The sequence below is a fragment of the Camelus dromedarius genome, chromosome 29 (genome assembly GCF_036321535.1).
Source record: "Camelus dromedarius isolate mCamDro1 chromosome 29, mCamDro1.pat, whole genome shotgun sequence".
Lineage (NCBI taxonomy): Eukaryota > Metazoa > Chordata > Mammalia > Artiodactyla > Camelidae > Camelus > Camelus dromedarius.
The window spans coordinates 24,738,310-24,764,581 of NC_087464.1; the positions used below are offsets into that span (position 1 = coordinate 24,738,310).

Here is a 26,272-nt window from a genome sequence, read left to right on the forward strand (position 1 = left end):
GACAGCTTCACACAGATCTCACTAGCTCCTTGGCTTCTTTCTTTTCAGCAGTAGCCCAAACTTCTTCCTGTGTGAACCTCCCCTTTGAAAGGGATGCTATGGTCAGGTGCCTTGCATGGGATGAGCCAAGGAGGAGGGTATTTGACCAGGGTGGGGGAGTGCTCGTGATATGGGGCTAGGGGAAATGCAGCCCAATGCCCAAGATGAAAGCTAGGGAAAGAGAGGTTCACTGCCAAGTCCAAAGGTCAGAGGCAGAATGGAAAATCGGACACAGAGCCAAGGTCAGAAGCCAGCAGAACTGGAAAAGTGGAGACAGGCCAGGGAACAAGACCAGGTCGGGATGACGGCTGCTGAGAGTGAGCTGGCAGCAAGCCTAGCTTCAGTGGCTCTCAGCCGAGGCTCACATGCAGAAGAGTCCCAGTGAAGACAGGGCCTGCTGGGTTTAAGTCATATCACCAAGGGGAACAAGGAGAAACCATGGTTTCCTTAATCAGGTCCCCAGCTTCCCTATGTTGTACACGAGATTGTGGACATTTGTGCATTTTCTGAGATTGTTAAAGGGAACAGCGCCCCCAAAAGGGTTAGTTTACGGTTTGGCTCTGATCATCCAGCGAGGACGATCACCGCGGGCTCAGTCTCGGCAGAGGCCCCGAGCGGCTACAGGTCTTGGCCACCCTCCGAAGGGACAGTCTCCCTACCACGCGTGTCCCAAGGGCTCACAGTAGCACTGCCGCCATCTGATTCCTCCGAGGAACGCCAAGCCCCGGGCCTGAAAGAAGATGAGCTTAGTAAACGACGGAGGATGGACAGACGGGCGGAGGGACAGATTAAAACAGAGGGGATGTGACTTGTGCCCCTCAGAGGAACTGCAGGCGCAGCTCACATGGGACACAGACTGGCTCAAAGATCAACGTGAGGTTTGCCCGCTTCTTCAAAATCCGTCTGTTTGGTCTTACGGGGAAAACTAACGTATCCTTGCCCCTCTATTCTGGGATACGGCTGGAGCTCCGGGAAGAGGAACTGCGCCGGGATCGGCACCACGTCGTCCACAAACGGGCCAGGAGTTGGAAGCTGGCAAGGGGCTAGCGGCCCCGCCCACGCCCGTCGCCCCGCCCTTCGCCCCGCCCCCCGGGGACCGCGGCGCGCCGGCGTGACGTGACGCGCGTGTCGACGTCGGCGCGCGCGGAGCCCGGAAGAGTCGCGGGCGGGGAGAGGAGCTGTACTCCGCGGCTCGCGCGCCTCCGTCCCCATGGCGCTGTGGCGCGGCGCGGCGTACGCCGGCTTCCTGGCGCTGGCAGTGGGCTGCGTCTTCCTGCTGGAGCCGCAGCTGCCGGGGTCGGCGCTGCGCTCTCTGTGGAGCTCGCTGCAGCTGGGGCCCGCGCCTGCGCCCCTGGGACCCGGCTCCCCTGAGAGCCGGTTGGCGGCCGCCTGGGAAGCGCTCATCGTGAGACCGGCCCGGCGCTGGCGCCGCGTGGCGGTGGGGTGAGTGCCTTCGGGGCCTGCCTCACCAGGAGGTGCGGGTGCTGCGGGTCTCCGGGCCAAGAACTGTAGCCTCCAGGCGGCTTGGGATCTGGGAGGTAGCGCCAGCGCGGAGACGGGTTCCCAGAGGTCCCCGGGAGGCCCCTCGGCGCTGGTGTCCACGCTGCCTCCTTGGCGAGAAGCGCCGGACGTCTGGGACGAGCCCGGTTCGTCACTGCTGCGGGGACTCACCAGAATTACTCCTCTCGGCTGGCCCCTGCACCCTTTTCCCGTCTCGGTAGGACCTGCCCCCTTCTCTCGTCTCCACAGAACCAACCTAATAGTCTCTTGCAAATCCCGCTCAGCCTGACAGAGTTCGAGCCTCCTTCGTTCCAGTCACTGCTCCTTTGGCCGCTGCTCTCTTGCAGTCAGAGATGCTTGGTCTTACCGTTTTTGCAACACTCTTCTTCCTCTTGCTTCTGAACTACTTGAAGGAGTGGTCGCTGCCTTTAGCTACCGAGTTTATTTCTTTACACCTTGTTTCCTCTTCCGTAACGCCGTAGCCTGGTGACCACCATTCTGCTGAAACTTCTCAGAGCTCACCGGAGACTTGTTGATTTTCATATTCAGCTGCCTTTTTAAATCTTCACTGTCAGCTCTCTGCAGCCTTCCACGCGTTAAGCACTTCCTTATCCTTAACACTCTTTTCTTCCCTTGACCTCAGTGACATTGCATGTTTAGGAGTTTACCAAATCACAGAGCCTCCTTTCTTTGTCTTCCTCTCCAGTGTGTCATTATTCCCTTCACACTAACTTCAGTCCCTCTCTCAGTTCTACTTGCATGACTTGCCGTCACCTCAAAAGCACTATACAAAAGCAGGCCTTTTATTCTGCAAGTATTCTACTAGTTCCTGTGAGTATTGGGACAGGAGGAGCAAGGTAGAGCAAAGATCCTGAAGATTAAATGAAATAATCCATGTTATTTAGCATGGTGTCTGCTTTCAAGAGCAGACACCAGATGTTAGCTAGTATTTGTTAAATCGATTAGCACTTTTATTGTTTCTTCAGGTGTATCTTCTTTAATCTCCTCGTTTAAGTTCAAGCCCTTTCACCTGCATCCTTATCAGCTTCATAATTGTTCTCCCTGGCTTTGTGCGCATTCATTCAACAAATACTCATCAACTACGTGGTATGTGTCAGGTCTGTGCTAGGTTCTGAGGATACAGGGATGGATGAAGCAAGGTCCCAGACTCATTTGTTGGAAACAGATATATTCATTATTGTATTAGCCTGCTTGGCTATCATAACAGGATACCACAGACTGGGTGAGCACATTTATTTTCTCGCAATTCTAGAGGCTGATAGTTCAAGATCAAGTCCTCTCTTCTGGGCTTGCAGATGGCTGCCTTCTTACTGTGTACTGCTGTGGCCTTTCCTCTGTTCATGTGCACTTCTGGTTTCACTTCTACTTCTTAAACCGACACTCATTAGATAATGCCTCATTTGACCTTAATCACCTCCTCCAAATGCAGTGACCTTTGTGATTAGGACTTCAGCATATGAATTGGGAGAGAGGAGGACCCAGGGCTGGCCATAATATGTATGAAAAGTGCTTTGCTAAACTAGGGGTTGGAACAAGGTAGCCTGTGTCCCAAAGAAGAATTGCTGATTCTTCCCAGGATGGGGTTCAGGAAGCGCTCCATCTGAGAAGGTGACATTCCATTTATTACTGCTCCATCGCAAATCGCTCTAAAACTTAGTAGCTTAAAACAATGGTCATTTTATTCTCATGATTCTGAGGTTCTGTTGGGCTCGGCTAGGCAGTTCTCACTTGGGGTTTTGTGCGATTTCAGGCAGAGGATGGCTGGGACTGGAGTCATCTAAAGGGTTGATTGTGGTTGTCAGCTACAGCCTCAGCTGTGGTTTCACTTGAACGCCTACACGTGGTTTCTCTATGTAGCTTATTAGCTTTCTCTCAGCAGGGTGACTGGGTTCGGAGAGGGAATGCCCGCCGAGGGCCAGGCAGAAGGATTAATTAATGCCTTTTATGACCTAACCTTAGAAGCACACAGTGTCCTTTCTACCATAGTCTCAGGTCCAAATGGTTTTAAGGGAGGGGGACATAGAACACACCTGGATGGGAGGAATGTCGGCCCCACATTGTAAAAAGACCGCGTGGGAAGGGGCATCTTGTGGCCATCTTGGAAAATATATTCTGCAATAGTGACTTGCATGGGACAGACCCTGGAGAAAAAATAGAATTTCTCCACAAGAAGGTGAGGGAATAAGCCCACCTAGACAGAGAGAACCAAATATGAAAAAGTATGTGGCTTGGGTGGGAATAGCAGGTTGGCCCTGTGTTTAGGGCAAGGACCTTATGGTAGAGTGGAGTCAGGAGATGATACTGAAAGGAGCCTTTTATATCGGGGTAGGTGATGGGAAGGCCATAAAGGTTTATAAGGTAAATGATGCTAAGTTCTTTGCAGAGAAAAACTGGTGGGGATGTGAAATTTGAGCAGTGTTTCTGACCTGTTTGCCTCATGTCTAAGGCTTGGCATTATTTTTGTGGGTAACAGACACCCATTCTTACCAGCATTTCTCATTACCCAAAGGGATTTTCAGCCTAAAGATGGGAATGTGCAAGGAGTAGGTGGGTCTGGCGCTCGTACCAGAATCTCATGGGGGTGGGTTGTAGTTTGACCTTTCAGGAGAACGCACACATGCACACACGTATATTCACTCTCTCTTTCACACACTCAAAACACACAATCTAATGTGATTCAGAAAGAGGAAGGTCTTGAGACCCTGACAGTAATTAGGAGCCCGTCGAGCTTGTTTGGCAATGGTGCTAAACAGGTGAGATTTGATGACAGGTTGGGTGTGCTAGAGTAAATGGAGGCAGTCAGAAATGACAGGTTTTTAGTATTGGGGATCTTATGACAAACTCATATGAGCAGATACAGATCATCCAGTTTTCACAGAGAGTAAACTGGGGCTTGGAAACATTGGTTTGCTCAAGATCACCCTATCAAATGCCAGAGGTGCAGCTTAAACCCATCCTGGCTCCAAGTTCATGACACATTGTTGAGAGGTGAAGAAAAAGGAACAAGTCTGTGGTGGAAGGCGGCCGTTTGGGTTTCGGGGCAGGGGAAATGTACATTCCTGTGGGATTTTAGAGGGAGCTGAGCCACCATCAGAGCTGCTGAAGGCAGGTGCCGACAGCGAAAGACTGGAGCGCAGGCGCGTGCTGAGGAGCAGGGTCGCAGACCTTGGCGGTGCCAGCACTTAGGTTGAAGCCAGAGACTGGACAGCATCGCCCAGGAAGAGGACAAAAAGGAAAGGTAAATGGGGGGTGCGGGGCGGGTGTCCAGGAGCACCAGCATGTGAGGGCGAGAAGTAAAGGACAGGAGGGGTTTCAAGAAGATGGTCAGTGGGGAGCCCACAGCCACATCTTTCTAAAACGCGTGCTGCCTTCCTTGCTTCAGAATCCGACACTGGTCCTCAGGCTCACTGAGTGAATGAGGGACCCCTCACCCTAGCGTTTTCTCCCCCATACTTTTGAAACCTGTCTTGCTCCTCTCCCCTGCTCAGACTCTCTCTTCTCTTCAGTGTTCTTGTTGTGTCCAGACACAAGGCCCACATCTTTGCTGTGTGTGCTCCCTGTGTGGGCTTCAGTATCAGATAAGTCTGGGTTTGAATTCAGGCTTCTCCAGGTGTGGCCTTTGGAATGGCAGTTAACCCCCAGCCTTTTCTCAGATGAAAGCAGTGATGACTAACTTCCCTGTCCACTTGGTGTGGTCTCCGAAAATGCCCACCGTCTTTCTCTGTTCAGAGCACCACCCAGGGCGCGGCCCCGGGACCGTGGCTCCTGCCCTCTTGGGTTTTCTTCTCTACAGTGATTACGATTAACTCTCATAATCTCTCAGGTATAGTGCGAAAGCTGGAGAGAACCTTAGGAAACAATTTTACAGTTGATGAAACAGAAGGGAGGTGATAAGAACCACCATCCTTGTCTTTAAGGAATTTGTAACCTGGGAGGATAGACTGTCCTCCCTCCCCACCCACCCCACCCCGCAGGTCTCTGTGAAACGCCCGGCAGCCCGGCCCACGGCGCCCTCTCGGCCGCGCACAGAGCCGCGTGTTTGGGCATCGGCCTCTGGTGCCTTGTTCTGTTTTCCAGTTGCTTCACCTGTGTCTGTTTTCTCCAAGCCCGCATTGCAACCTTTTACACATTTCTTACTGAACTGTGACGTTCTGCCTACGTGTCACATGAGCGTAATTTTTCCCTTCTGGTTCTTTTGTTCACTCCCCTCCCCCTTTATTTTCCCTGATGATAAAACACCTTAGGTAACGGGCTTGTTTACATTTTAGTGTGCTGTTGAGTTGAAGTAAGCACAGAGAAAGAGTCTCGTTCTGGCTGCAGTAATGTAAAACATAACCAGAAAGCACACATAACAGTACTTTGTTTGGTATCCGGCCCATAGTAGGTGTTCAGTGGTCTTTTTTTTTATTATAAAAAGCTACCAAATAAGTTTTCTCCTAAGATTGTTTATTTTCCCTTAGTATTCATGACAGGATTAAGTGGGAGACGGAAAACGTTCCTGTGGTAGTTACATTGTTGTAACTCAAAATCAGTTCTCGGTTTTTGTCTTTTGTGCTGCAAAATACGCTGAACGTTGCTCCTTTCAGTTTTGTTTTTTAGTAACTTTGCGAACTTCACCTCCTGCAGCCTCACCTTTAAAGAATCAAACTCTGTTTAAGGTCTCAACAGAACTAGATATGAAGTGATGTGTTTGCTGAAGTCGTTTCCAGGTGTGGGTATATTCCTTTTAAATATATTCTGAGCTTTTGCTCTCCAGACCCAGGACCCAGGTCCATCTAAGCACCTTCTCTGGGTGGGGCCGCTCGGTGGGAGTAGCACCGCCCTCAGCTGCCCAAACTCTCACTGTGAAACTCGGGCACCTGCTGGCGTCTGAGAGCAGGGTGACCTGTATTCCTGTTAAGATCCTACCCTTCAGGCATGGAATGTTGCATCCAGTAGAGATAGAGCATGCTCTGTGACGTGGGATTGAGACCGGTTTACACGATGTGTTTGGTTATCATGTAAGGCTGCGAAAGGAATATGTTTTAAACATATTAATCACCTGCCACGTGCATGTCAATGTGTTCTGCGTGCTGAAAGGCATATGCACTCTTAGATATGCTTTTCCAGTTGGCCAGAGTAATTATATGTGCGTTTGACTTTAAAAGATTAAGAACATTTGAGTATTTAAATGCTGTGTGGTAGGCAAAACCCTTTTCAAAAACTTGAGATCACAGGGGAGGAAGTTACAAGAGTCCTTACGGTGAGGATGCAGTCATTTTGTGCCACGAGGAGGGATGTCTCTCTTCCTTGCCCGAGTGATATAAATAATATCTGGCTGACATGGGAACCTTTAAAAAATTATTTGAGTTCTAAAAGTAATGCATGCTTGTAAAAATTAAAATCTGTGTAATGAAAAATAAAATTCCTCTTCCTTACCCCAATCTTATTCCTCATCTTAGAGTTCACCACATTAATGATTTGTGATCAGGAGATTTTTAAAGGAGACTAGAAGGGAAACCTTGTAGCTATTTATTTTACACTACAGTCCAGTCCATTGAGCCTTCTTTATTGATGAGTTTACCTTCTGGTTTCAAAGCATTTGAACTTCTCTTTTAAGGGATGACTTTTAGCAGAGAAACACTGAAAATGTAAGCCAGAACTTTTCCATGCACACATTGGAGAGGCCATGCTAGACAACCTTAGTGTGCACTTTATGATGTCTGTAGAGCCAACCACTGGCTTCTTACCAGCCTTTTAAAGTTCAGGGAGCGTCCAGTGAACACCTGCCAAGTGATGAGTTGTCACCAGGCTTCAGGTGCACCTGAATCTATAAGGTGCTACTCAGCTCTAAGGGTTTCAACAGGGAGTATTTAGACGTTTAGGTACTTAGTGTACTTTGCCGCCACCCTGATGTGTCTTTAGAGGGAAAGTGGCTTTTGACCAAAACTTTTGTTTTCCTTACTCTGCAGCAAGCAGTGTTCCTAAGCGTGTGCTAACTTATTTGATCTTCACAGTGGCCCTGTGAGTTATGTACTCACATCACACCATTTTATACATGAGGAGACTGAGACAGAGAAATTAAAGCGACTCCTAAGTCACACAGCCAGGGTGAATCCAGACATCTGGCTCTGCCGCATTTTCTCAAGGGGCTGTTTGTGCTACCATGATAGCTTCGTTCTGAGGTGCTGAGCACCTGTCTTGTCTCTTTGTAGCTAGCGTCAACGTGTGCCAGACGGTCGCGAAGAGCCCTGTGTTCTCATCTTAAGAAACGTACAGATAAAGCAGCTGTCCTCTGCCATATGCTGTTTGCTTTCCAGTTCAGGTCTGAGGCCCACTTCGTCTGTTTCTCTGAGCCGAGGCCTCTGGAGTGTTTCCCTGGTGCTCCTGCCTCTTTCACACTCTTCCCTCCTTCCTTGCAGAGTCAATGCGTGTGTGGATGTAGTGCTGTCAGGGGTGAAGCTCCTGCAGGCACTCGGCCTGAACCCTGGGAGTGGCGAGGACCACTCGGTACTGCATTCAAGGAATGACCTGGAGGAAGCCTTCCTTCACTTCATGGGGAAGGGAGCAGCCGCTGAGCGCTTCTTCAGCGATAAGGAAGCTTTCCAAGACATCGCCCAGGTTGCATCGGAGTTCCCAGGAGCCCAGGTCTGTTCAGTTCACCAGGGGTGAATTAAGCTAGGGTGGGAAAGACACCTTGTTTGTATGGTTTCAAGACGCGACCAAGCAGTGTTTCTCTCCAGTTTGCCCAAAAGGGTGACTGTTGGGAATTTGTTCTGCAATGTTTTCTCTTTCTGTAGAACCGTGTATCTGACCTTCCTTTAACTCTCCTATTTCTAGTCATTTCAATTCAGCCAGCAGTTATGAAGCATCTTTGCTAAAATTTTGTTCCTGGGTTATCCATTATATTGCTCTTTTAGTATGTTTCCCAAGCTTAAGATAAGAAAAATTTCTAGTCCTAACTTGTTTGGGTATTGCTGTAATCTTAGCATGGCTGGGTCCTTCCTGAGCAGAACAAGGCCACACCCACGGAGAACTGGTTCTAGGCTCGGCCTGGGAGACGGGGAGCTGGGTCCTCCCCTCTGCTCTGCTGGTCCAGAGCAAGGTTCCCTCAGCACTGCTGACACTTGGGGCTGGATAATTCTTTGTTGTGGGGGCTGTCTTGCACATTGTAAGATGTTCAGCAGCACCTGTGGCCTCTGTCCACTAGATGACAGTCACACTCCCCCGCTTCCCCAGCCTTGACAGTTAAAAACGTCTGACCTGGTCCGATGCTCCCAGAGTCGGGGAGAGAGGGATGCAGAGTCCCCCGGTTGAGAACCTCTTGTCTGGGCCGGTGGCTCTCAGACCTGAGTGTGACCAGAATCGCTTGGATGGGTATTGAAACGCAGGTTCCTGGGCCGCGCTCCCAGAGTTGCTGATTCAGCACCTGGGGGGTGAACCCGGGAATTTACCCAGCAAGTTCCCTGCTGATGCTGGCTATGTTGATGCTGTTGTTCTGAGAACCACTGATAGGTAGAACCTGTCAGAGGCAGACCGTAGGGGTCCCCATGCCCACCTGGTGATCATAAACAAAGCCCAAGGCCCTGCACAGCCCGCACGCCTCCTCGAGGCTCGCACGCCTCCTGAGGCCAAGTGTTGTCTGTCTGAGCATCTCCCCGCCCCACCCGTCTTACCTAAATCTCCCTTTGGTCACCTCAGTCTGGATGTGCTTCTTGTTGGGGAAGCTCTTAATGCCGTTTTTATTTGGTACCTTTCACAGGCCATTCTTTATGGCCACTTACTTTGATAGCCATTAAAGTGATTGTACATTGTTTTGTTCCCTTTGAAGCTGCCCGTGGGAACAGGCAGCACGGGCACCACCCAGCTGAGTTTCTGACAGAGACGCAAGCTGCTGAAATTTCAGTTACAGTCATCTTGACAGCTGAGCTCAGGAGTGAGATTCTGGTCTTTCTGAAAGAACCTTGATAGTACTAACATGATGACAAGTCTGCTGCTTAGCAGTCTTCATGATCGTGGCATTTAAACTGCTAATTTGATTTCTGTTCTGTTCTCTTCTGCCTTGATCCTGCCTTTTGTTTCATAATGTAAACATTTTTTCTACAGAAATTTTATCTAGCTTTTACAGCATCCAAATTATTTCTTAACATTGTAAAACTTAAAATGTGTTATACTTATCTTCCATTAGGGTGACACTTCATTTCATACCTTTTCAAATTCCCTTAAACTGTAAGACAGATTGATTGATAAACAGTAGTTAGTAATAATTATTATATGAAAACTCTAAAATCCACTTCATAGCATCTTAATGTTTTCTCCAAGATTTTTAGTACATTCTTCCAGCCATCATAGTTAAATTAAGTTTAACATGCTATAAGGCCAAATTTCAGCCTGTATGTCGCAGAAAGTTTAAAATTTATCTACAGAAAGCTGTTACTGTCCCACCTGAAAGTGATGTCTAGCGTCTAGAATTGGCTTACGTAGCCTGTGCCTCTGCTGGGGCTGAGGCCCGGGAGGTGAGGCAGCAGCCCTCCTCCCAGGCAAGGCTGTTGACGAGGTCTCTGAACTCTCATGACAGCATCAGCCTGATTTCCTGCTTGGCAGGTTTCCCGAGCACGTGAATGCATCCTTAGCAACGTGGAACACTGGCCTGGAGTTACCTGCTCTCCCCCTCTAGGGCCTCAGCTGAGAGATGCGGTGTTTAGGAGAAAACTTTGTCCTCTGTTAGAGCCCATTACCGTTGGAATTTACTCCCAGGAGAGCTTTTACATCTCCTGATGCATCAGTGTGTTTCTTCCTTTCTCAAAATTTAGCAGCAGACATTTACTGAGCACTTACTGTAAGACTGTCCCCACCCCGAAGGAGCTAAACATGTCCTCAGATGACACCAGTGCAAGTGGACAGGGGCCGCAGGAGAGCTTCTCCTGGGTAGAGGTGTGGCGAGTAGCAAGGGGTCTAATCCTGTAGGGGGTGGGGGGTGCGTGGAGGCAGAGGTGGCCATGGGACAAGGGCAATAGAAGACGCTGCCGAAGAGGTGACTCTGCAGCTGATTCTTGAGACGCCATCAAGGACTTACCGATGCATGAGGAGCAGGAGGTATGCTCATCAAAGGAAGCAGCACGGAGACAGAGGAAGGCAGACCGAGAGCTGCGGCCATGGTGTGGAGGCAGGGCAGGAGATGGAGGTGGACAGGAAAGCCAGGGACAGAAAGAGGGCCTGTATGCCTCACTTAAGAGTTGAATTTTAACACTAATTTGAAAAGATAGATGCACCCAAACATTCATAGCAGCATTATTTACAATTGCCCAGATATGGAAGCAGCTTAAGTGTCCATCAACAGAAGATTGGATAAAGAAGACTCTGTGTGTGTGTGTGTGTGTACACATTTTATATATATATATATACACACACACATATATATAATAGATAGATATAATGGAATACTACTCAGCCATTAAAAAAGAATGAAATTTTGCCATTTGCAGTAACATGGATGAACTTTGAGGGTATTATGACAGTGAAATAAGACAGGAAATACATGATATAAATACTGTATGAAATCACTTATATGTGGAATCTAAAAAGTAAAACAAACTAGTGAATATAACAAAAAAAAGAAGCAGACTCACAGATAAAAGAGAACAAACTAGTGGTTACCGGGGAGGGGTGGCAGGCGAGGGACAAGATAGGGGTAGGTGACTGAGAGGTACAAACTATCGAGTATAAAATAAGCTCCAAGGATGTATGTACAACGTGGGGAATACAGGGAATAATTTATAATGACTATAAATGGGTATAACCTTTATTATATTGTATACCTGTAATATATATAATATACACCAACTGTACTTCAATTTAAAAATGAAATAAATGAGTTGGACTTTAGTTCACTGTAGTATCGAATGATTTTTCAGGAGGAGAGTAACATGATCATATACTCACTTTAGAAGGAAGACAGTGCAGAAGATAAGGTCTATTCATACTTGTTATATTTCCTTTTGTTTCCTTTATCTGTTCGGCTGCTTGGAAGCTCAAGGCCAAATTTGATCTACTATTAAGGCAATTTTCAAGGGTAGCTTTTTTTTTTTTTTTTTAAACCTTCTAGTTCATTGTCTGTCAACCTATGGGGTTAACATTTTTATTAATCTTATCTATGTGTTCTTGTAATGTTACCTCAAACCTTTTTTGGAAGAAAATGGACCATAAATTAATTGAATAAAGCTTGAGTAACAGTTATGTTAAAATGCCGTCTAATAATGTTGAACTGTCTCACAGCACTATGTAGGAGGAAACGCAGCTTTAATTGGACAGAAGTTTGCAGCCAACTCGGATTTAAAGGTAGGTCACACTCCCAGACTAAAACCTGTGCCTTTCACTACTGTTTTAGTAATTTTAGGGGCAAGGATGAGTATCTGTTCTGTGATTCAACTTACGGACCACCTACTGTGTGCCAGACCCTGGGGCTCTTGTTAGGAATGTAGCAGTGGAGGGAGAGGAGCAGCAGCGAAGGCTTCTTTGTGCTTACTGTGTGCCTGGTGCTGTCTTCAGCGCTTTCCGGAAAGTGTCTCTTTTAATCCTCGGGACAGCCTGCAAGGCTCTCTGGTGCTGCTGTAGTACTGTTACTGTCTTGCTTTCCACGTGAAGCTCGAGGCATGGAGAGGTTCACAGCTAGTAAGAAACAGAACAGTTCTAACCCAGGACCCCAGAGTCCACGTTCTTAAGTACCTTTTGCTACAAGTGGGCAAGGTCTGAGGAGGGAGGCCAGCCAGGAGGTGACTACTGTTGTCCTGCTGTGAAATGAGTGAGGTTTGGATGAGAGACGACAGAAGAGGAGAAAGACTTCTGTCTAAAGCCTACTAACATGGAATCACGTGGTGCTGGACAGCCCATGGGGGCAAAGAAGGTAGGGTTAGCAACTATGATTCTGGAGTAAGTGAACTGGAGAAGTGCAGGAGAGATGGGGCTACTGACAGGAGAGAAGGGCAACCATAGGTAGTCCTCTGGTTTCGGGGAACCAGCCTGCAGATAGAAATATGGGTCAGGGGTACAGAATAAGAGCCCACAGATTGATCCAGAAATTCAGTTAAAAATGATCTGCAGTTTGAGGGAACAAATTCATAGGGAGCTGCACTGTTCATCAAGGGATGGATGTGCTTAGATGTGGAGAGCATATTAAAGTGTGAACATTTCACACTTTAGTAAGAATTAGAGTTTTCATAAAATAACAAGGTGGGAAACACTTTTTTATAGTCCTTACAGATAGTGATTAACTTCCAGACAGAGAAGATGAGAAATTCCAGGGCTGACCTTTGGAAATATTACTGGCAAATGGACGGAAGAGAAGGAAGGATCAGTCGTTAGCTCATTAGAGAGAAGCCAGGCCCTTCCCATCAGGAGCCTGGGCATTTGTCTGGGTCCCTAAGAAAATCCACCCTCTTGACCCCGAGAAGTAATTCTGGCCCTGGAAGTCCTGGGTTAGTTGGACCTTTCAATCTGACCTCCTCTGGGTCCAGCATTTGCTGTTGGTCTCTGGAGAAGCTGACCCTGGGACTGGAAAGCATTCTGGTTTAAAAAAAAAAAAAAACAAAAAAAACAAAAAACCTGGCCTTGGTAAGAGGTTAAGGAAAGAAAAGGGGTATCTGTTACTCTGCTCTCACTATAATATGATGAACTAAGGATTATCACCCTTTTAAAGATAAGAAAGGTGATTCAGAGAGGTTGAGTCATGTGCCCAAGGTCACCGAGCCGGTAAGTGATGGAGCCAGGATTCAAACACCAGGCTCTGCCATGACCTCACCACCTGAAACTGCTCTCAGAGGGATTTAGTTTAACTTACTGAAATGCTTCTCAATATGGACCAGGTGATCATCAGAGAACCACCACGGATCAAGGCCCAGGGTTTTCCAAAGGCAGTAATAATAGTTAACACTTAGGTCATTCTTCCATGTCCAGAGCACTACTTTACGTTATATGAACCCATTTGATCCTTGTGATGCCCTGTGAGGGGGTCTGTTATTATCCCCATTTTGCAGGTGGGAAAAATGAGGCATGACGAAGTTAAAACTGTTCCGGTTCCCATACCTAGTGAGGAGCTGGGATTTGAACCCAAGTAGTCTCGCTCCAGAGTCCATGCTCGTCACAACCAGGCTATGCTGTGTCTTAGAAACAGACCCTGGTGTGTGTAGCAAATGCGGAGTAGTAGGGTGGTGAAACGGAAGCCAGAGCGCAGAAGAGAGCAGCCTTTACAGAATATATTTGGAATTTAGCCAAGAATTTGCAGTAGATCTTGGATTTTGTCAAATGCTGCTTCTGCATCTGTTGAGATGACTGTGTGTGGTTTTTGGTTTTTAGTTTGCTGTATGGTAATTACATTGATTTTTCAAATGTTAAACCAGCCTTATATCCCTGGGATAAACCTTACTTGCTTCTGATGTGTTACCCTTTTTATGTATCATTGGATTCAGTTTAATAAAATTTTGTTTGCATTTTTTACATCAGTTTCTATGAGGGCTGTATTTTTCTTTCTTTGTCTGTCTGGTTTGGGATCCAGGTAATACTGATCTTACAGAATGAGTTGGGAACCATTCCTTTTTTTTTTTTTTTAAGAGTTTGTGTGGAATTGGTATCATCCCTTCCTCACATGTTTGTGAAGTTCACCAGTGACGCCCTCTAGGCCTAAAGTTTCTGCTGTGGAAAGATTTTTAACAACTTTGACTTAATAGATATAGAGAAATTCAGACTTTCTGTTTCTTGAGTGAGCTTTGGTAGTTTTACCTGTCAAGGAGGTTGTCCATTTCTTCTGAGTTGTTGAATTTCTTGGCATAAAATTAATCATACTGTTCCCTTATCCCTTTCAGATCTATAGAATCTAGTGGTGTTCTCGCACGCTCTTTCCTGAAACTGGTAATGTCTTTTTTTTTTTCCCTTGATCAGTTTGGCTATAGGTTTATCAGTTTTATTGATCGTTTCAATAATAATGAGTTTTCAGTTTCATTGATTTTTTTTTTTTTTTTTTTTGAAACTTGTTAACGGAGGTGCTGGGGATTGACCGCAGGCTCTCGTGCAGGCTGAGCGCACCTCTATCACTGAGCTCTGCTCCCTGCCCCTGGCTTCACTGATTTTTTTTCCCTATATTTCTTTTTTATTTCATCAGTTTCTATTTGCTTTGACTTTCTCTCCTTTTTCTAGTTTCTTAAAGTAGTAACTGAGGTCAGTGATTTTTGGCCCTGCTTTGTTTTCTGGCATAAAGTGTTCATTGCTGTAAATTTCCCCGTAAGTCGCTTATCCCACAGATTTTGATACATTTTTATCAAACGTTGTGTTTTTATTTTCATTCTGTTCAAATCAAATGGTTTTAAATTTCCCTCTGATTTCTTGAGATGAGCCACTTAATTAAGCCCGTCTATGGACTACTCAGAAATGTGCTGTTCAGCTTTTCAATATTGGGGGGTTTCCAGTCACCTTTCTATGACTGATTTCTACTTGAATTCCATGTGGCCAGAGACCACGCCTCTCTCACTCCTGTCACATTTGTTCAGACTTTTTTATGGCCTCGAATATAGTCTGTCTGGTGCAGTTCCATGTACACCTGAGAGGTATGTTGTGTTTTGCCGTTTGGGGTGGAGTATTCTGTGAGTGTCAGGCCAGGCTGGTTGATAATGTTCAAGGCTTCTGTATTCTTACTGCTTTTCTGTCTACTGACCAGTTGCTGAAGAGGGGTCTCGCTGTAATTACGGTCTTGTCTGTTTGCCTTGCAGGCCTGTAACTTTTTCTTCGTGTATTTTTAAGCTCTGTTATTAGATGCATAACTGTTAAGGGTTGTTACGTCCCCTCCCTGAATTGACCCTTTTATCATTACTGGAGATAAAATAATTTCATAAAATTCCTTGTTATGCAATCTCTTGATTAAAATTCGCCATTCCAACTTCCTTTTGATTGGTGTTATCATGGTGCATCTTTTTCCGTCCTTCTGCTTTTAACCCACTTGTGTCTTTATATTTAAAATGTGTTTCTCGTGGGCAGCATGTAGTGGGTGCTTGCTTTTTAATACACTTTGACATTCACCATCTTGAAATTGGGATGTTATGTTACTTACATCTAACGTGATTGTTGCTCTCTCAGGTTAGGGTCAGATCGAGCATCTTGCCACTTCTTTTCTTTAGCGGCTGCTTTAGGCTTTGTAATGTTCATTTGTGGCTTGTCACAGTCTGCTTTTCACCACCAGCTGGATGGAAGACCCTCGCAGTAGTGTACCTGTCTCTCCCCTCCGCTTTTCGTACTGTTCTGCCATGTACTTTGCTTCTGGATGGGCTGTAAATCTCATACTGTGCTGTTGATACTTTTCTTCAAACAGTTAATTCTCTTTTAAAGACATTTAAATAATAAGAAAAAGCTGAAGGATTTCCTTTAACGTTTCTTGTAGCGCAGGTCTGCTGGTGGTGAATTCTTTCAGATTTTGGATATTTGGAAACCCTTTTAGCGTAATTTGCTAAGGCATTGGTAGGGCTTGCTCAGTTTTTCTCCTGTTTCGTAGGGATCGCTGTCCTTTGTTGCCCAGGTCTAAATGTTTTGAAAACCATTGTTTCATATATTTCATCTGTTTTGTTGTTGTTGTTTCAGGCAGGAGGGTAAATCTGGCCCTTGTTACCTCATCTCAGAAGCTGAAATTCTAGCCAAGAATTAGAGAAAAGAAACACAATTGTAGGGGTGAGACTTTTCGGAGCGTCAGACAGTGGGCACGTGTCAGGACAGACGGGGAGCAGGGCAAGGGGCGGGAGGGTGTTTTCACCCAGAAGCTGGAATTTCTTAGATATGTGAAAATGCCTCTGTACAAACGAGCAGTTAATCAGCAAGTAAAAATGTCCTTCAAAGCTTCTGGGGGCATATTAAATCTGAAGTGGTGTTGCTCACCTCTGGGGACTTTCCTTGGAATCCCGGTCCAAGCCCTCATGGTTCAGTGGTCTTGAGTCTGTTAGCCTGGTTGTGAGCGGGGCCCCGAGCTGGCTGGGCAGAAGCAGCAGCAGGTGTGAAATGGCTTCTGGAAGCAGCAGCCAGGGAGAGGCCCGGGGTGGAGCTGAAGAAAGGGTTTTGGAAAAGCTGCAGAGCACCTCCCCCCGGACTTCTGAATCGAAGTGCTCTTTAATTCTCGTATTTGGAAGACTCTCTTGTTCACGTAACAACCAAGTACCGTCGGAAGCCTGGTCCCACAAGTCAGGTCACTTGGTTACTGTGGTCCTGAGGCTCGTTTCTGTAAAATTCAAACAGTTGTTTACATCTGGTGACTTCGAACAGACAGCATCCCGTGTCTGTCTGTGCAGGATGTGTGTGAGTAAGGAGAGAAGGTGGGCGAGGTGTGTCTCGGCCCGCTTGGGCTGCCGTGGTGACACAGTGCCATGGGCTGGATGGCTTAAACAACAAACGTTTATTTTCTCACAGTTCTGGAGGCTGGAAGGCCCAGGGCCACAGTTCCAGCAGGGTTTGGTTTCTTAAGAGCTCTCTTCTGCCTTGGAGACGGCCACCTCCCTGTGTGTCCTCACGTGGCCTTTCTTTAATGGCTGTAGTGAGAAAGAGAGCTCTCTCTCCCTGTTCTCATAAGGCCCCCAGTCCTGTTGAGTGAGGACCGCACCCACATGACCTCATTTACCTCCTGTGCACTCTACCCAGCTGTCATCGCGTTGGCAGTTAGGCTTCGACACTGGAACTTGAGGGGACATTCAGTCCCTCACAGGGTGCGTGGGCTTCAGCAGCCGCGTGGGTACCTGTCTGACACCTGTGACTTGGTCTTGTCGCCTCTCATTTCTGGGTACGTTGTATCCATACCCTCCAGAGGCCTACGCCCCAACTACGTTCCTCCAAACCAAAAGCTTTCAAAATTGGATTTGGATTCCAGTGTTTTGTTGAAATGAATAGAAGTGCCTGGTGTACCTCGTGTACAGACTCTGTGGGAGAAGGGGCGGGCCTCCTGATGGACTTTGCATTGCTCGTCTGCAGGTGCTTCTTTGTGGTCCAGTTGGTCCAAAGCTGCATGAACTTCTTGATGACAATGTGTTTGTTCCACCAGAGTCACTGCAGGAAGTGGACGAGTTTCACCTCATTTTAGAGTATCAAGCAGGTAAGAGGAAGTGAGTGAGTAATGGTGTGAGACCGGGCAGGGGCTTTGGGGTGTGACTGTGCTAGAAATCTCACTTTGTAAGTTGGCAGGAGCCTTTTCTAGTCTCGTGAAAGGTTTCCTGACCCCTTGGTTCTGCTGGGCTGATGCTGGCCATTGTCTGGGGGGAGCGCGGTGGAGGTCACTGCACTGAAGGAGAGTCCCAGGTCCACAGACGTGATGGGCCTGAATGCAAGGGAAATCGGGCCGCAGGAAAGCAGGCATCGCGAATACAGGCGGAAACGTGTTAAACACACATGTATGAAGCTCTTCTTGATTGTTGAGGAAAGAGAAGGGCAGTTAACACCTGCGGAGCTCTGTGCTGCGCTCTGGCCCAGGCCTCTCTGGCTAACCGTTCCAAACTGCTTAGGGCTGATGCCAGGCCTCTGGCAAGCTTCCTTTGGAGCGTTTTGTTTCCCCTTGGGTGTGTGAGTGGAAGTGTTTTGTGTTCAACAGCATTGGTGTTATTTCCCGTTACGTAATGTCCCGATGCTTACAACTCCAGGCCCACCCCATCCCACCCCCAGGAGACTGTGTGTTGTACAGGCTACAGGTCTGATTTCTGAAAAGAGTCCCAAGTACCCGCACATACTCTAATTCTGTTTATCAGGTTCTGTGTGTTTGCTGTTGTGTCTGTTCCCTGCTCAGAACTCAGACTCTTGAATTTCTGATTCAACGTATTGTTTATTCAAGTTAAAGACTCAGACACCTAAACAGACTAATTGGTACCTAAAAGCAGTACTTAGTTAATATGCGTCTGTGAATTGCTTCCAAATCAGCTGATTAAGAGCCTCACCTTCTAGAGTAGTTAACTCTCATGTTAGATAGGAAATAATGGTGCATCTTAAAAATTATGCCTTCCTCCAAGCACAAAAAAGCAGTTGTTTCTTGTTTCTGGTTCTCTTTTGGGTGCTTACTGGAATGAGGAAGTTAGGAGGGCAGGGTCTGAAAATTAGAGACAGAACGTCAGAGTGAGCAGTTCCCATTTAACGATCCTCAGTTTTAGTGTCCCCAGGCAGGAAATCAGAATGCTGGTTCTTGCTGCCTGCAGGTGGTGGTGAGGACTGAGAGGTCAGTGTGTTTAACACAGTGAGCTGCTTAAATGAAAGGCAAGAACAAGACTGCTGGCTGGAAGGGCCCGGAGTGGCCGAAGGTGTGTGTGCCTTAGCAGGGCTGCTGCCCCGGTTCCAGCTTCCTCTCCTTCGGCGCCGTCAGCGCTCGCACCTGGTCCCTGGTGACGACAGAGTCGAGACACTCGTGTCTTCACCAGGACTCCGCTGTTTGTGTTTGACAGCGGTGCCTTGTGTGTGGTTACGACCCAGCTTACCTTGAAAGGGGCCTGTCTCGTCTTGGGTTTACGAGCTCCCACTTCAGTCTTCCTTTTCTCCGCCTCATTTTCTCAGCACAAAGCCATGGCCTCCCACCAGACTTGATGTGCGTCTTCCTTGGTCCCTGGAGGGAACCTGGTCTGGTGGCAGCAGCCAGCCCTCGGGTCAGCTCTCTTAACGGAAACCCGTCCCCAGCGTCTCTCTGGCCTAGATGAGTCCACCCCACGGGGGCTCAGCAGCGCTTTCCTCCCTCCGGCCAGAGCTCCCGGAGAAGCTGGTTTTCCGGCTTCGGCCTGGGGTCCTTGAGTCACTGCGCAGGCGTTGCTGCCTTACTGACTGAAGGGCAGGGGCATGAATTGAGAGAAGGGATCACTTAAGGAAACAGCTTCAGAGCTTTGCGAGAACAGAGGGGGGCTGAGTGTCGCCCTGGGCTCACCCCGTCCGCGTCTCAATCGTTCCACTTCTCGGGCCGCGCCGTCAGTCCTGCGTCCCGCGGGAGCCGCCGGCGCCCGCTCTCCACGGCCCTCCTTGTCTTCGCCTTGCAGAAGCCTGTTCATTTTTGCCTCCCTCACTTGCCCCCTGAGGAGGCGAGTTTACCTGGAACGCGCTGTGGCTCTTCTCTCGTGGGCCGCGCGAGGCAGGGCTGCTTAGCGGCTTCTCTCCGAGTGCCCGCCCCAGGCCTTGCCCCGTGGAGAGTACTTGTGCTGCGTGTTTCTCCCATTGTACGGGGTCTTGTCAGTTGGGGAAATGTTGGCTTAGAATTCATACCCACGCTTTTTGTGTCGTGGGCATTTGAGTCATCGGTCTGTTCTCTTACTCACTTGTTCTTTTGCTGACTCGGTCTCGTGGCTGTGTGCCAGGCTCAGCGTGAGGCAGTAGAACTAAGATGATGATGGAAGACACGGGCCTGTCCTCAGCCCACAGTTCACTGCAGGAGGTGGACTCTTGAACAAGTGATGGCACAGTCATGTGCCACGTCCTGCATAGCGTCCAGCGGTGGCCCGGGAAAGGACGTGCTGTAGTCGAGTCTGCTTGGGGGGAGCAGAGTTCAGAAAGGCTTCCCAGGGGAGGCCATCCTTGCTGGGATCAGATTAGCGGGCGCCAGGTGGTCCCTCTGTGCAGGGGACCTTGCCTGGGCTGTGGGGGTCATAGACAGTTCCCGTTAAAGAGGGGAGATGCGGCACAAATGTGAAAAATTAAGTAACAAGGTAGGTTTGAATACTCATTCAAAACAGTAGAAGAAGAGCACTCAGAGCAAAATGACTAATCATCAAGTCATGTAAAGGAGACTCTCTGGATCCTCACAGCAGTGAAAGGGCCCTCAGGCTGGAGCAGTCGGCAGCCACGTAGGGAGGGAGGAACACGTGAGCTTAGTCCTGGGCGGCCGGTACTCCAGAGCAGCTCACTGAGAAGAGGCCGGAGGAGGTGCCCAGACAGCCCGTGGGCAGCAGGGAGGGAGGGCGCCATCAGCCTGACTCTTGGAATCTCAGCCTCCTTAGGCTCTAGTTACATGACAGGTGCTCAGGGCACCACTGCGAGGCAGGACACACCAGGGGAAAGCCAGCAGGTCACACGCTCGGGGACCTGTGCGGTGTGCCCCGTGCACTGGTGTCTGGAAGTCGTGCTCTGGGGTGGGGAAGGGCGCAGACGCCCTGTATCTGAGAGCTTGGTGGACGGAGGGGCTTTCCTGGGACTCGGGGGGAGCTACTTGGCAGCCCCTGGACAGAGGCACGCGGCGCCTGTCCGTGTTTCTGTGCTGTTGTGGGGCTGGGGTTGGGGTTTGGGCTGGTTTCTGTGCTGACCACCGTCCTGGCTACAGCGTGGTGCTTCCCTGGGGCCGTGGCGGCCGGGTCCACTCAGCCAGAAGCCGTCCTACCCAGAGCCCAGGCTCCAGTGAGGTGCCGCCAGCCCCACACAGCCAGGAGACTTAAAGCCTCTTCCTTTCCTTCCCGCTGTGTTGACTGGGCTTTTCTAGGGGAGGAGTGGGGCCAGTTAAAAGCTCCCCACGCCAACCGGTTCATCTTCTCCCACGACCTCTCCAACGGGGCCATGAATATGCTGGAGGTGTTTGTGTCCAGCCTGGAGGAGTTCCAGCCAGACCTGGTGGTCATCTCTGGATTGCACATGATGGAGGGACAAAGCAAGGAGTTCCAGAAGAAGAGGCTCCTGGAGGTAACAGCGCTGTTGTAGACCTCGCCGGACGCAGCCGGCGTGCTCCTGCAGGTCCCTGCCTTGTGGCCTGGGCTGCCCTGCGCTGGGTCCTGCGGCGGGAAGCCCGCCTCCTCCCCTCCAGCGAGGTGCCTCACAGTGCGCCTCCACGCACGGAAGCACCTGAGCAGGACAGGCCAGGACAGCTGGCCTGAGCCTCTGCTTCCTTGCTAGACCGCATGCGGCTGCAGGCTGCGGAATGTGTCTGTGTCCTGTGTGTTCTCTGTGTCATCTCGTTCCCATCAGCTGTGCTGCAGACTCCCGCGGCAGGTGAAGCCAACGGCTCAGGCTAGGTCCCCGGGCGGAGGCCGGCCGCGCCCCGGTGCCGGGGCGGCTCTTTGCGCTGAGTCCTTAACTCCTGCACCTCTGCAGAGCCTAGTTTTCCCTGTTGGGAAAAGCCTCCCTCGGCCAAAGAGGCCGTGGTCCCCATGTGGCTGGGAGCGTGGAAGGTGGCCACAGGAGGCACCGCCTCCCGGGACCTGCTCCTTCCCCTCTTGCTTGACGTCCTTCTGCGTCCTTCTGCTTCTGACGGCGGTGCTGTCCTCTTGTCTCCACAGGTTGTAACCTCCATTTCTGACATCCCCACCGGAGTTCCAGTCCACCTGGAGCTGGCCAGCATGACTAACAGGGAGCTCATGAGCAGCATTGTGCATCAGGTAACCCTCCCTGGCCCTCGGGGCGCTTTGCAGAGAAGCACCCTTGTCTGGTGGGGCCAGCTGTTCGGGCTCAGGGGCCGGGCCACTGAGGTGTGCATGTCACATCACTCAGACCTCGGTCCCTGAGACCCAAGGAAGGAGCCAAGACTGTTCCGGAATGGTCTCCTGCAGGTTAGAAACAGGGCCATGTAACGGGTGGTTCCTGGGGCGTGTTTCTCCTGGAATGGAGCAGTTGAAGTGGGTGCTTTCTGCAGTAGAGCTCAAAGGAGAAAACTGAGAGCACAGCCAGGATGCTTCCAGGTGAACCTCAGGAAGCTCAGAGAAGGGGGACCTGGGGGGAGCGCCACTCCTTCACCTTCAGCCCCGGGTGCTCAGCTCCTGCTTTGGGGCAGCAGCAGCGATCCGGTCAATCCAAGAGCGCGATGCTTACGAGCACAGACTTCAGGAACCGGGGTTGGAATGCCAGCTCTGCCTCCCGCTAGCTGTACGAACTTGGGCAAAAGCCACTTAAGCTTTCATTGCATTGTTATTCAGCCTCTTTAATGGGTAATATATTCCCATGGTTCAAAACTCCAAAAATGTTAAAAGATACACAGCACAGCCTCCCTTCCTGCTGCCCCTGTACCCACCGTTAGGAACCTCCTGACTAGCTCTGCCTGATCCCGCCAGAGGCGCTGTGTACGTCCGTGAACAGATACGGCAACAGATCCTTGTATTTTTATCCCTTTTTGCCCAAAGATAGCTTAGCATACTGAATGCACTGCTGCACGCCTTGCTCTTCTTCGCTGGGTGCACTGTGGAGGCCTCTGTGACCGCGTGGAGAGGCCCTCAGTCCCTGGGCTGCCGCGCGGTGAGAGGAAGGAGGTGTGGGGGGAGCCCTTCTCGCCGGGCGCTTGCCGCCCTGCCCTGCGGCCCCCTCCCCTCCTGCAGCGGGGGGCTCTGCGCGCGCCGCGCCGGGAGCGGGCACAGACGCACAGCGCGTGCTCGGCGCTGCAGCTGCCGGGTCGGGGCGTGAGTCTGATGCAGCCGGATTGCCACCCGTGGGAACTGCACCAATTTGCTGCCACTAGAATTCTTGACAAGGGCTGGCTTTCCTCATACCCTTGCCACTGGAGTGTGATTAAAACCGTGCTCTCTTAATTATCTGACAGTTGAAAAGTGGCATCTCAGAATATACATGTGTATTTTAATGGACTTGACTTCCTAGTGCGTCACAGCAGGAGTGGGCAGGACGCAGAGCTCCCGGCCAGCCCGCACCAACATGTTGTCATTCAAAGGCCATGCTTTACATTTGGGTTTGTTCCTAGCATTTTTCAGTATAGTTTTACTTGCATTTCTCTTTCTGAGGTTACTTTTTTCACTTCTTTAAAAAGCCATTTTTATTTTATGTTCTGTCTAATCACGTGCATAACCTTTCTAAGCCTTGGTCCGCTTACCTGTACAGTGGGGACATCTCTCCTCCCCTCAGAGGGTGACAGTAGGAAGTAAGGGGAATAGAGCCGTTAGCCCTGCGCCTGGCAGGGCACACACTGGACGGCAGTGCTGTCACATTAAGTACACACACGTGCACACACACCCCCACCTGCAAGCAGAGGGGCTCGTCTCTTGCACAAACATTCACCTCGTGCAGGTCCCTGGCTCTAAGGCAGGAAGTGCTAAGTAAGAAGAGAGGGTGAGGTGGGGCGGTTCCCCTCAAGATAGAAGAAAACCACGGCTCCTGTCTGGGGCGCTTTCCCCCACGGTGTCACTACTAACCACGATCTTCCTGACCACGCCTGCTTCCGAAGTTTACATCTGACATGAAGCCATTCTCCTTGCTGCTTGGCGTCGCATGCAGGGAATGCTGTGACCCTGGCTGTGGGCCACCCCCGTCCTGGTGTAACGCCTGCTGGCCTTCAGGAACGGCGGGTCAGCGGTGACGGGGTCTGCTCTGTGCACAGGGGCAGCAGCTGGGCACCACGGGAAGAAAGGAAGTGTGTGCGCCCCTGCCTGGGTCTCCCGGCGGCACGGAACACAAGGCTGGCTCTAGAGCAGCGTCACTGCCGCGTTCCAGCTTATCGGGAGTGACGGCGGGGGCGGGAGTAGAGGTGCAACAGCCAGACAGTGGCCTGCGTCTGTCACTTGCCCCCCGCAGACCTCGGGCCCAGAGTCTCTGGTTGGGAAGAGAGCTGCGCCCTGCCTTGCTTCTCTGACTCCCGTCGCTGGCTGTGTCCGAGGCGGCCTAGGCGCTGGGTGTCCGTCAGAAAGAGACGCCCGTTTCGTTTTTGTTAGCAGGTCTTTCCCGCCGTGGCTTCCCTGGGGCTGAATGAACAGGAGCTGTTATTTCTCAGCCAGTCGGCGTCTGGCCCTCACTCCTCTCTGTCCTCCTGGAACGGAGTTCCTGATGTGGGCGTGGTCAGTGACATCCTCTTCTGGATCTTGAAGGAGCACGGGAGGAGCGAAAGCAGAGCCTCCGACCTCACCAGGATCCACTTCCACACGCTGGCCTACCACATCCTGGCCACCGTGGATGGACACTGGGCCAACCAGCTGGCGGCCGTGGCGGCAGGAGCTCGCGTGGCCGGGACCCAGGCCTGCGCGACAGAGACCATAGACACCCGCCGGGTGTCCCTGAGGGCGCCCCGCGAGTTCACCACCTCGCGTTCGGAGGCCGGCTCCAGGGTCGTGCTGAACCCGAGCGAGCCAGTGGTGGAGTGGCACCGGGATGGCGTGTCCTTCCACTTCACACCCGTGCTGGTGTGTCAGGATCCTGTGCGAACTGTGGGCCTCGGAGACGCCATCTCGGCCGAAGGGCTCTTCTACTCGGAAGCTCACCCTCAGCACTAGGGCCTCGGCGCGGGCCGTTTTTCTGAAGGAGAACTCGCCGACCTCAGAATGACGGGAGCTCGGCGGTTTGGAGGATAGGACTGAGGGCGTCAGACCGTTTCTAGATCTGACAGAAAGACAGCCAAAGAAGCAGCAGACAAAACCCTGCCAGACACATTCCGGCCTGCCCGCGCTACACGAGCACTGCAGGCTTTAATCAGAGTTCAGCTATCTCCCAGCAAGACTGTATTTTTGTGTTTGTTTTTACGTTATGTGTTATAGGCGTTAAAACCTTGATTCCCAAGTCCCGTCTTCAGGTATTTTAGGCCAGGCTTGCTGGCCCCTCGAGAGCACGTCGGCTGGAGAGAGCACTGCCCCGGCCCCAGCCGCGGTGCACGCCGCCCCCAGCCTGTGCCCCGCAGAGCCCGGGTGCGTGCGCGCACCCCCCAGCTCTGCGCCGTAGCAGGATCGTGATTTCCATTCAGTGTTAATCATGAACATAGTTAATGAGCGCACCTCTCAGCCTTCTGCCCTCAGACTCAGGACAGAATGGTCCCTCCTGTGCTTCAGAGCCGCAGGGGAGGCGGTGAGCCGGTCACTCTGCAGTTTAAAAGCCTGGCTGGCCTGCGGGGCGGCGCTGGGGCGGAGGGCTGCGCCTTCCTGCCCTGGCTCCTTAACCGCAGTCTGGCTGGTCGGGGGCTGCTGTGCCTGGGCCCAGCCTCACCGCCCAGCCCTGGACCTGCTTTCTGCAGTAAAGACTGGTCCACGGCCATTCTGATCCTTGAAGGAATTTACTTCTACAACTGGAATGTGCTTCTGGGTGTGTAACAGATCATGCGTGTTTTATGTTGACACATCACATCCATTAGAGTCTGACCTCAAAAGAGCCCCAGGATCATGAAAAAATTTGTCATGTTATGTATTTATTTTTTATAAATCAGGGGACTTCAGCGTGCTTTTAAATATATTAAAACAACTTACACTTGAAGAACCCTAAGTCTCTTTGCGGTTGATTTTATTTCTGCCACAACTCTAGGGCCAGGAAAAATAACAAACACTTTGATCTTGACTCGCGCCTTATGTGTTCCTCTGCTCTTGAGATGTCTGATTATCTTGTCTTCCCATCACTGGGTGAGGTGGCCCCTCACACTGAGTCAGTTCTAGGTCTGTCCTCTGCTTTAAAGTGACAGAAGACACCAGGGTCAGGTAGCCAGGCCAGTGTGAACCAGCAGTTTGAAACAGGGTGGTGCGCCTTTCTCTGTTCAGAGCAGTGCAGCTGGTGGCAGCTGGTGGCGGCTGGTGGCAGGCCCGCTCCAGTCAGGGGTCATTCACGCTGGGCTCACAGCAGCAGCTTCTGGAATCTCCAGGCGCCCTCAGGTTCTTCATTTATGACCTCCCCCTCTGCTTTGAGTAAGAAGGGAGGGCTTGATCACTCCTTCTTCAAAGCCAACTTAAGCCTAGAGAATTATGCAGCTTGAAATTCAAAGCAAGCAGCTTATTAAGAAAATCTCTGGCTGCCTCCAGGCTCAGTTAGAAATAATTAAACACCAACTTTCTAGCCTGTTTTTACTAGAAAGGCTTAAGTGAGA

At 50.2% G+C, this 26,272-nt stretch overlaps 1 protein-coding gene across 6 annotated transcripts in view; it reads left to right on the top strand.

Moving 5' to 3' along the window:
• The first annotated feature begins 1,178 nt into the window (after positions 1-1,178).
• Positions 1,179-26,272, top strand: part of ADPGK (ADP dependent glucokinase) — a 32,316-nt gene continuing 7,222 nt past the window's right edge. For 2 of the 6 annotated variants that reach the window (XR_010378331.1, XM_064480728.1), the window contains exons 1-6: positions 1,179-1,482; positions 7,962-8,187; positions 11,815-11,877; positions 17,530-17,650; positions 20,990-21,186; positions 21,780-21,878. Coding sequence is in view for 5 of the 6 variants with exons in the window: in XM_064480728.1 (XP_064336798.1) it covers positions 1,250-1,482; positions 7,962-8,187; positions 11,815-11,877; positions 17,530-17,650; positions 20,990-21,186; positions 21,780-21,878 (939 nt within the window). In the remaining variant the exon portion in view is untranslated. Of the gene's footprint in view, positions 1,483-7,961; positions 8,188-11,814; positions 11,878-17,529; positions 17,651-20,989; positions 21,187-21,779; positions 21,879-24,149; positions 25,675-26,272 lie in introns of those variants that run through there. The other 4 variants (XM_031440876.2, XM_031440877.2, XM_064480729.1 and 1 more) reach the window with 4 other exon arrangements.